Source organism: Canis lupus, chromosome 6 (assembly GCF_048164855.1).
Source record: "Canis lupus baileyi chromosome 6, mCanLup2.hap1, whole genome shotgun sequence".
Taxonomy (NCBI): Eukaryota; Metazoa; Chordata; class Mammalia; order Carnivora; family Canidae; genus Canis; species Canis lupus.
The window spans coordinates 62,061,730-62,073,020 of NC_132843.1; the positions used below are offsets into that span (position 1 = coordinate 62,061,730).

Sequence of the window (11,291 nt, forward strand, 5' to 3'; positions counted from 1 at the left end):
CTTTTAGTTGGTCCCATTAACCAGCCAAAGGAATAGACGCAAAGAGGTTAAGGGACTTGCCTAAGTCCGCACAGCTGATAATTGCACTCCCATTCTCCACACCTCACTACTTTCCTTCTGAAAGTATTGGTGAGGTGAACATCCCTAATGGTGAGATTTATATCTCTAGGGGATTGTCCCATGTATTCTGTGATAAATTTAATAGTTCAAAATAAGCTTCTCTTTTCCTATAGGTGAAGGTAATACAGGTACTGCAGAGTCATCTTTTTCCCAGGACATTTCTAGAGAACAGCAGCCATCATCGGCATCTGAAAGACAGACTCCCCGAGCACCTCAGTCTCCAAGACGCCCCCCACACCCTCTTCCTCCACGACTGACCATCCATGCTCCACCTCAAGAATTGGGACCACCAGTTCAGGTATTAAAAGTACTGACCAATCTGGAATATCTTGGCTTCATCTCTTCTTCTTTCCATTAGATACTACTATTACCAGAAATTAAGTGAAGTTTTTAATGTTTTAACATATTTTTATATAAAGTTTTTTGAACTGAAATTAATTTTATTTCTTTTTCTTGAAATACAGCAGTAATTTACTTTATAAATAAGGTGAACTTTGGAAAGGCAAGGCTTACTAAAAGTTGTATGTGGGGGCTTGTGGATGGCTCAGTGTTTGAGCATCTGCCTTCAGCTCAGATTGTGATCCTGGGGTCCTGGGATTAAGTCCCACATCGGGCTCCCTGCAGGGAGCCTGCTTCTCCCTCTGCCTGTGTCTCTGCTTCTCTTTCTGTGCCTCTCATGAATAAATAAAATCTTTTAAAAAGATAAATAAAAATAAAAGTTGTATATAAATTGAAATGATTACAGTCATAGCAAATAAAGGTCTGGATACTTTTTATACAGATTTAAAAAGAAAAAGAGTTTCTTGGATTTTAATTAAATTTCTCATTTTTTTTCAATACATATTAATTTCCACTTCTATAGTTAATGAAAGCATTCATGACCCTTAATTCATGAAAGGAGCTCTCTTTCTAATACGGTTGGACGTCTCTTAACAGAAACTCTTACAGAAACAGCAGTAAAACTCAAGCTCTTAGTAATATAGCTTGAGTCTTAGCTTGTAACATAGTGTACTGAAAACCGCCAAGTGAGATTCTACTAAAATACTGTAGAAGATAATCTCTTTATATAAAAATATGAAATCTTAATGGATTGTGTGTTGATCCTTCAGAGTATATACCAAAAGTACCAATTTAGAATTGTCTAAATTGGGAGACAATTTATATGAAAATTATATTGCTATTTGAACTCTGAAGGATAATTAAACTTTAAGATCCAAAGGAGCCATCTTGCGTCCCCGCGTGTGTGCACCTAATCTCAGCTGGTCCACCTGAGACCCCCTGAGCACCAATCCTAGTCCCCTGCACGGTCCCATTTCCGCTCCAACAAAATGAAAGAAACTATCATGAACCAGGAGAAACTCGCCAGACTGCAAGCACAAGCGCGCATGATGGGAAAGGAACTGCTCACCAAAAGAAGAAGGTGGTTCATAGAACAGCTACAACAGATGATAAAAAACTTCAGTTCTCCTTAAAGAAGTTAGGGGTATAAACAGTATCTCTGGTATTGAAGAAGTGACTATGTTCCCAAACCAAGGAACAGTGATCCACTTTAGCAACCTTAAAGTTCAGGCATTGCTGGCAGCGAACACTTTCACCATTACAGGCCATGCGGAGACAAAGCAGCTGACAGAAATGCTACCCAGTATCTTAAATCAGCTTGGTGCAGACAGTCTGACTAGTTTAAGACTGGCTGAAGCTCTACCCAAACAATCTGTGGATGGAAAAGTACCACTTGCTACCAGAGAGGAAGGATAATGATGATGAAGTTCCAGATCTTGTGGAGAATTTTGATGAAGCTTCCAAGAATGAAGCAAACTGAATTGAGTCAACTTCTGAAGAAGATAAAACTTGAAGAAGTTACTGGGAGCTGCTATTGTATATTATGACTGCTTTTTAAAATTTTGTTCATGGATCTGATAAAATCTAGATCTCTAATATTTTTTAAGCCCAAGCCCCTTGGACATTGCACATCTTTTCAGTTTTTGCTTATACACAATTCATTCTTTGCAGCTAATTAAGCTGAAGAAGCCTGGGAATAAAGTTTGAAACAAGGTTAATAAAGTTCTTTGCCTAGGGGAAAAAAAAGATCCAAAGGCATACTTAATAATATTGTAGGTTAAGGAAATAGAAACTAGATACGTTATATACAAATAAAATAGATCAAAGATTGGTTTTAAATATTGGTTAATATTTTGTCTGTTGGTTCATAAAATATTTTTTGGTTGATATAGTCTATATGATTAAAATTTTATAACTAAAATGGAATTCTTTAGTGTAAGTATTAGCAGTTTTTCCTGAGAAGATATCCTGACGGTTGTATTATCTGCTAATGTTTCAGTTATCTTGTTATCATTGTAATAAGCTGTATCTGTTGGTGCTTGGTTCTTGTTTCATTGTCTGGTTCCTTAAAACAAATCTAATTCCTTTCTTGACACAGAGAATTCAGATGACTCGGAGGCAATCTGTAGGACGGGGGCTGCAGTTGACTCCAGGAATAGGTGGCATGGTAACTATTTACACATTATGTAAAAGTGACTCATTTGTTTAGCAAATATGTGTATAGTTCATATATATGTTTCTGTCCTGTTTATTCCTTATTTTCTGTCTTTGTTTTAGCAGCAGCATTTTTTTGATGATGAAGACAGAACTGTTCCAAGTACTCCAACTCTTGTGGTTCCACATCGTACTGATGGATTTGCTGAAGCAATTCAGTAAGTTCATGAAAAAAGAACATATTTTGTGACTAATCATTTCTTCCTGTTTCCCTTTCGGTTTGTTCCCTTTCGGTTGATTCATTGAGTCCTTTGTTGGTGTACTAAGCACTGTGGTAACAGGGGTGAGGGTATAGTGTTGAGGAAAATTATATAGAGGTGAATGAAGGGCTGGGCACCTGGGTAGCTTCATGAGTTAAGTGTCCGACTCTTGATTTTGGCTCAGGTCATGATCTCAGGGTCATGAGATCGAGTCCCAAGTCAGTCTCCAAGCTCAGCATGGACCTTGCTTAAGATTTTTTCCTCTCTCTCCTGCCCTTCCACCTACCAACCCTCTTGCCAACTCCCACATTGTGCACTTTCTCTATAAAAAAAAAAAAAGTGAATAAAATATAGCTGCTTCCATCAGGAATTTGAAATTTAAATGCAGTGTAACAGTGGTTAAGAACACAGACTTCAGATTCAGCCCAGGTTTGAAACCTAGTTGCACTGCTTACTAGCTAGCTGTATCAGGTTAAGTTCTCTATTCCTGAGTATCTTCGTTTTACTAATGGGAATAATAACACAGTAATTCCTACCATGTAAGTTGTGAGAATTAAATGAACTGAATTTATGCTAATGTGTTTAGAATATTACCTGGCATGTAGTAAGTGCCTTGCAAATGTTGATAAAGGTGTTGGTAATGGCAGTGATTGTGATGGGATGGTATTACTTCAAAAGGCAAGCATATGAGGAACTGATTGTCACCTAAATAGTCTAGAAGAATAAAAGCATAAGCCAGAGGCTTTTTAATACAAAAGAAGGGATTCTTTGCAACAATTAAGGGAGAAGAATCGGAGACAACTTAATGGGGATGACATTGAATTGATGTCTTAGAAAAGAATTCTAAGATTCTTTTTAGAAAAGAATACCTGACAGTCTATAAACATTTCCATGAATTAGTTTATTTAATCTTTATAGCTATAAGAATAGACACCATTATTGTTGTTATTTTACAGATACATTAACAGAGATGTTTACAGATACATTAACAAATTTGTCAAACATCAGACAGCCAGTAAGTGGCAGTTTTGGGTTTCAAACCAATCAGTCTGGCTCCAGGACCTATGCTAACTTGTGCTATACCACTACTCCTAAAGGATAAAAAAGCTTTCTGAGTGAAAGTACACGTTTAATTGTGGCTAAAGTATTAGCTGTGTAGCAGGATATAATTGAATATCAGAATGAAAAAGTTCCACAAACTTGGAAAAAATTGATTTTTTCTGTAGTATATGGTAACATATAGCTATCAAAACCTTTTTTTTTTTTTTTAAAGCATTTATTTATTTATGAGAGAGTGGGAGAGAGTGCACGCAGAAGCTAGGAGAGTGGGGGAAGGAGTAGAGGCAAAAGTAAAGGAACAAGCAGACTCCACGCTGAGAGCAGAGCTGAGGCAAAGCTTGATCCCATGACCCTGAGCTCACAACCTGAGCTGAAACCAGGAGGCTGATGCTCAACTGACTGAACCACCCAGGTTCTCCTATCAAAACCTATTTTAAACTTGCTCATAACTCGTCTTAACTAACATGATTTTACAAGCCAGCCATTCAGTATCTGCCTCTCCCTTCTGGAAGTCAGCCTGGCAGAAACAGACTCCATTAAACAGCTTCTGAATGACAGCCAGTCAACAGATTCAACCTTGCTCAGAATGCAAGGTTCTTCTATAGTAGAATAGCTTCATAAAGATAAGTTTTAAAATCCACCTGAAAAAAAAAAAGTAAAATAAAATCCACCTGAAAGAAAATGTCCTTAACTAAAGCAATAATGTCGATGTGGGGAAAAAATAGATTAAAGAGTTATTACAGACATAAATCCATAAACATTAGTGGCTGGCTAGTGAAGGAAGGTAGGGTCAGGAGTGGGCAAAGAGAGATAATGCTGTTTTATATCCTGGATTGTGAGCAGGAAGATGGATGATAGTCTTATCAGAACAAGGGAAGAAAAAGTGTCTAGCCGTCTAATACTAGAATTTTTCTAGACCTTGGGAGCTCTTTCAGAGAGGAAATGGGATAGAGATCACTCGATGTATCTGTGACTCAGCAGTGAAAACTAAGATAAAACTTCGTCTCGTGACTTCATTCTAACCCTTTTTTTGTTACATCTCATTTTAGATTTGTGTTGTTTTTAGTGTATCTACATGGAGATTGATACCCAGCAGATTCAGGAAGTCTGAGGCATGGTTCAGGAGGCCTGAAAGTTACATATAAATTACACCTATAAGTCATATATATAATATTATTATTAAATTCATTGACAATTGATATTTTGAAAATGTTTTTATAAGGATTTTTGTATCAACTTTCAATCTTTTTTTTTTCCTGCTTTGTGCTTGTTCTCCCTTCTCCTGTATTGTTTTCTGTCATTGTAATTTAAACAAGATAACTTTAAATTCTATCTTAAGTTAATTTTTATCTACTTAGTTCCCCACAAGTTGCTGGTGTTCCTAGATTCCGGTTTGGGCCACCTGAAGATATGCCACAAACAAGTTCAAGTCACTCTGATCTTGGCCAACTTGCTTCTCAAGGAGGTAAATAGATAAATAAATGCTTAGATCTCCTGGGTTTATACACATTCAATAATAAACTATTCAGATGTGATTTTTTTTTAAAGTGAGTAAATACATTTTTTTAAGTTGATATCTAAATAATTCCTATGCAAACTTATGAAAAAAAATCTGTATTTGCTACATGTTAAACACTGCTTTACCTTTAAATCATACTTTACAACAAAATTCTCAGTTCTTTGAGCATGAAGACTAGCTTTTACATTTAAATCTCTCCTGGCTCCTAGTATTGTGTCCTATGTGTATCAAGTATTCAGGAAAATTTATTGAACCAATATAAATACATAGATACTATGAGCCATTTTAAAGTGGTTGGAAGAAATGCAGCATTTTTTATGTTTAGCTTGATACTTAACATTCCTAGTTAAATGTATAAAACTAGATATTTTCCACCAACATTAAAAGTAAGGAAGATAAAATATTTATAATATATAAAATAGAATGACCCCTAAGTTAAGTAATAATAGTTGGTTGTTGAACATGAATTAATGCTCTTTGTGGAATTAATTACCTTTTAATTTTCATTTGGCATTCATATAACCAATTAAATTTGTGGGAAGCTGTATGGCATTTTGTAAGTAAATCCTACTACTTTTATAATAAGCCCCAAATAAAAAATTAATCTACAACCCCATATAAGTCATATATTTATATAGATTCAAATTTTTATATGGTTTTTTATTTTATACAATTCCTAGGCTTGGAAGACAAGTCTAGGCTTAAATTGGAATGCTACCATTTACTAGTTTTGTAACTTTGGGGAAGTTAATTAACCTCCTAGAAGTTCAATTTCTTTAGCATAAAGGGGAGGAGTAATATCTTGAAGTTTGGTGAGTAGATTCTAACATAGTAGTACCTGGTTCATAGTTGGGTACTCAATAAAGTTAGCTTTATATCAACCCATAAGAGCAGCATTTTAGGTATTTTTTCAAAGGATACTGAGTTTTAGTGAACTTAAAGGATGTGTTTCAGTTGTATTTATGTTTTTGAGAGATTGATTTTTGCCTGATGGGCTAATTAGTGAGTTTCAGCAAAATGGTATGTCTCTACTGATTCATTTGTTTTCTTTCAGATACCTGGCATATTGCCAGTTCGGTGTTCTTTCAATCATTCATTAATATTTGGAATTGTCTTTAGGCTTAGGAATGTATGAAACACCCCTCTTCCTAGCTCATGAAGAAGAATCAGGTGGCCGAAGTGTTCCCACTACCCCTCTACAAGTAGCAGCCCCAGGTAGGTATCACAGGCAGACTAGTAGATTATGTGCTTTATTGGTAAAATGGAAAACTGTGAGACATTTTCTGGCTAAAAATTAGGTAAACCACCAAGTCAAAAGTTTTCATTTCTTTTTATTTTGAAGTGACCGTGTTTACTGAGAGTACTACCTCTGATGCTTCAGAGCATGCCTCTCAGTCTGTTCCGATGGTGACAACATCCACTGGCACTTTATCCACAACAAATGAAACAGCAACAGGTGATGATGGAGATGAAGTATTTGTGGAGGCAGAATCTGAAGGGTAAATATTTACTTTATAATTTTCACTTGCTTTAGACTTTTATACTTGTTTTCCTTTAGCCAAGAAATGGTTTATTGAGCTGTATTTTTAGTAGCATCCCATTACAAAAACAAACCAAGCCATACATTTTGGAAGATTGATTTCTGCATATAGTGGTATATTTTAGGACTTGGATATCATTACAGCAGAAAGTAATTTTTTTAAATGTTTATCTCCCTGAAAATTACATAATGTATTCTAGAAAAATGATTTCTTTAAAATTACTGAAACCCTTCAATTAATATAGCTGCTTGAACTTTCCGTAAGAAAGAAGTCTTTCTGTGAAAATTAGGAAACAACTCACTTTCCATTTTGTAGTGGGCTGTCAAGTGAACCTCACTTATTCTTTATATGTATTTAGAATTTGGTGTTTGGGGTGGCCCGGGTGACTCTGGTTTAGCGCCGCCTTTGGCCTGGGGCCTGATCCTAGAGACCTGGGATCGAGTCCCGTGTCAAGCTCCCTGCATGGAGCCTGCTTCTCCCTCTGCCTGTGTCTCTGCCTCTCTCTCTTTGTCTCTCATGAATAAATAAATAAAATCTTTAAAAAGGGGGGGGGGTCTGGACAACTTCATAGAAGCATAGCTAGAAGTAGAACCCAGATTTCCTAGGTAGAGCTCGAAGATTTTGTTTATTTAGCAATATTTTCTTAGCATAATTATAGACCAATTCTAGTATATGAGGAAAAAAGCAAGTCTATTATGCTCTAACAAAGTGCTGCTTAATTTGGGGGAGATTACAGACCCTGCTGAGAATATTGGCTGCCATTAATTTCATACCATGTATGCAAGTCACTTTAGATATGTCATTTCTAACTCACACAAAAGCTCTGCAAAGTATGATCTCCATTTTACAGTGAGAAAGCTTAGACTCAGAACATGTTAAAATAACTTCCTTAGGCCTAAGGAAGTTCCTTAGGAACTGGCTTAGACTAGATTTTACCTATGACTTCAGCCCCATGCACTTTACACTTCACTAGCACTTGTCAACTTCAGCAGATAGTCATGAGAGAACTCTTTAAGATACATTTTACTAATGACTGCACTGAAGTTTTCAGCAACTTACCTTTGGACTATATTATCTCCCTTGTGTTTTGATATGCTTTTTTGAATTGTCTAGAGAGTGTTGGAGTTCTAGCCATTGAGCCAGGAATTCACATACCCACAGCATGTCTCATCTGGCCTAGAGCCCATGGTGAGTTAGTGGCACATTGTTTGGTTTGGTTGGTACTTGTGAATTCCCAACAGTTTTGGTACTCTGCCTTCCAACAAAACTGTTTTGGGATTTCAAAATCTGGATAAGCCATCTCTTATGAATGTTACCAAGAAAGTGAATGCCCTTTGTCAAAAAGAAAAAAAAAAAAAAGAAGAAACTAAAAAACTGGAACATGTCCTAATGAAAAGAGGGATAAAGAAAAGGCAACTTGAGCTGTCTTTCCCCTACTCCATTTATTTATTTATTTATTTATTTATTTATTTATTTATTTATTTATTTATTTAAAAGATTTTATGTATCTATTCATGAGAGGCACAGAGAGAGAGAGAGGCAGAGATGTAGGCAGAGGGAGAAGCAGGCTCCATGCAGGGAGTCTGATGCGGCATTCCATCCCAGGACTCCAGGATCACACCCTGAGCCAAAGGCAGACAGGCACTCAACTGCTGAGCTACCCAGGTGTCCCTCCCCTACTCCTTTTAAAAAAATATACAGTTACCCATATCAGGAGTCTACAATTTTGAGTTACAGGGGAGCTTAGGGTTATTTAAGTGATAAACTATATCAGAGTTTGGGAACAATTTAGGATACCTCAAGGATCAGTTTTATTTTTTGTTTTTGTTCTGTTGGGTTTTTTTAATTTTATTTTAAGATTTTATTTATTTATTCATGAGAGAGAGAGAGAGAGAAAGAGGCAGAGATACAGGCAGAGGGCAAAGCAGGCTCCATGCAGGGAGCCTGACATGGGACTGGATCCCGGGTCTCCAGGATCACACCCTGGGCTGAAGGTGACGCTAAACTGCTGAGCCACTTGGGCTGCCCCAGTTTTGTATTTTCTAATCAATTTTTGTTTTCTTAGCATTAGCTCAGAAGCAGGCCTAGAAATTGATAGCCAGCAGGAAGAAGAACCTGTCCAAGCATCTGATGAATCAGATCTTCCTTCTACCAGCCAGGATCCTCCTTCCAGTTCCTCTGTAGGTAAGTTCCAGCTCTTGAGGGCAACACAACTGTTTACAACACAACTTGTTTACAAAAGATGATCTTATTAGTAACAAGTAGATAATTTTTTTCTTAAATTTAAGATTTGGTATTTAAAGGGGAAATTGTATTTTATTAAAGGAAATGTAGTTTTAAGACTTGGTTGTACTAGAGGTGCAACCAGGGCTGGAGGGATGGGTTACTGGGAGTGAAGCTAAGGAACAGTATTTCAGGTCTCCTGCCTCTTTAAACCAGAGGAGCTTCTTGTTATTTGTTCTACATATGTGGAGAGCTGAAGGGTAGGAGGTCTATTACTCCAAAAGTATTTGAAATTTGCTGATGTAAATACTTTTCAAAGTTAGGCTTTCAAATTTTTGAAGTTAACTTTGAAAAGGGTTATTTTATGTATCTTTCCTTCAATAAAAATTATTTCTGTGGTACTTTAAAAAATTAACATTTATTGATCACTTACTGTGTATCAGATAGTATTCTAAGCCCTTTACATGTATTTACTTATTTAATTCTCACATCACCTCACATGGTAATCACTCAAATGGAAACTGAAGCACAGAAATGTTGAATAACTTTTTCCAGAGCACATAGTGAGTAAATAATGGGCGGAAGCCAGGATACGAACTCAAGACATTTGGCTGCAAAGATTACACTCTTAAACAATACACTATACTAGCTTAACTGTCTCAAAATTTTTAGGTAGGGAATTATTTTTATTACTGAAGAGATGGAGTAGCCAGCCATCCACACTGACTATTTTTATTTTGAATTGTTTATAGCTAATTCTCAAATTCTGCCATGGAACCTTCAATCTGAGCAGTTGTTCACTTGGTCAGTAAATATTTGAGTGCCTACTAGGTGCCAGGTGATTTGATAGAAAGCATTACTAAAAAAAATGACTTAAATAAAAATCTAGAAGGAGTAAGAGAGTAAAGCTGTGCAATTTTTTGGGAGGAAGGAGTTCCAGATAAGACATATAGCAGGTATCTATAAGGCAGCAGTGTGGTATATTCAGGATCAGTGAGGGGCCAGTGTAGTTAGAGCACAGCAAAGCCAGAGAGAGGCTAGTAGGAGTTAGGAGGGAGTGGGGAGAAGAGGCCTAATAGATCTTTGTAATTGCTTTGGCTTTCCTGGATTTAGGAAGCTTTTAGAGGGCTTCAGACAGTGATGGTAAGATCTGACTTAAAGATTTAACAGTATCAGTTTGGCTGCTGGTGTCAGCAAGAGACTGAAAATGTTTAATGGGTAGAAACAAGGAGAAAGTTCAGAAGATATTATAAATTCAAGGTAAGGACAAGGATTTTTCAGACAGAATAGTAGAGTGAAGTTTGTGAGAAGAGGTGAGATATGGGGATATGTATTTAAATTCGAGCTGGCAAGATTTGCTAATGATTAGATTTGGAGTGTCTGGAAAAGAGGATTCAGATATGACTCACATTATATTGTAGGGGCCTGTTGCTTGTTGTTTCCTAAGAGGGATGATACGTGTTGATTGTTGATTGTAGTCCCCCCCCAGCACAGTGATACGTGATAGGCACCAAGTGAATATTTATTACATGAGTGGAGTGAATGAGTAAAAAAAGTCAAGCCCTTTCTTTTTAGTAAGAAATTTTTTTTTTACTTTTTACTCTTTTTTTTGTTAAGTGCCCCTTGTTAAAAATCAAACAATTTTTAAATACTGAAAGCAAATGACACCTGCATTTTATCCATGCATTTATTTAGTAACTAGATTTTGCCATTATAAATGCTTTTCTTATTTATTAATTTGCTTTCTTATATTTTACTGTTTGGTTTTTTTTTCTTAGATACTAGCAGTAGTCAACCAAAGCCTTTCAGAAGAGTAAGACTTCAGACAACATTGAGACAAGGTGTCCGTGGTCGTCAGTTTAACAGACAGAGAGGTAAATTTCTGACATATTGATTATGTGATAGAATGTAGGATAGTAATAAATGGAACAAGTTTTCTAATCCTTAAGCTTCTAACTTGTATTAGTTTTTTTTTTTAATGTTCCAAAGATTGATTAAATAATTATACATTGAGCATGTGATGTTTACTAATCTGTAAGCTGCTTGTAGGAAGATTTGTAAACTATAGGTATATAA

General features: G+C 36.2%; 1 protein-coding gene and 1 pseudogene across 2 annotated transcripts in view; both read left to right on the plus strand.

Moving 5' to 3' along the window:
* TPR (translocated promoter region, nuclear basket protein) overlaps window positions 1-11,291 on the plus strand; it is a 66,073-nt gene that overhangs the window by 54,168 nt on the left and 614 nt on the right. The window contains exons 44-51 of one of the 2 annotated variants that reach the window (XM_072830855.1): window positions 234-418; window positions 2,558-2,626; window positions 2,737-2,831; window positions 5,291-5,397; window positions 6,571-6,666; window positions 6,794-6,950; window positions 9,058-9,176; window positions 10,994-11,089. In XM_072830855.1, coding sequence (XP_072686956.1) covers window positions 234-418; window positions 2,558-2,626; window positions 2,737-2,831; window positions 5,291-5,397; window positions 6,571-6,666; window positions 6,794-6,950; window positions 9,058-9,176; window positions 10,994-11,089 — 924 coding nt within the window. The remainder of the gene's footprint in view (window positions 1-233; window positions 419-2,557; window positions 2,627-2,736; window positions 2,832-5,290; window positions 5,398-6,570; window positions 6,667-6,793; window positions 6,951-9,057; window positions 9,177-10,993; window positions 11,090-11,291) is intronic. The other variant, XM_072830856.1, reaches the window with a different exon arrangement.
* Window positions 1,434-2,076, plus strand: LOC140635758 (transcription factor BTF3 pseudogene; annotated as a pseudogene).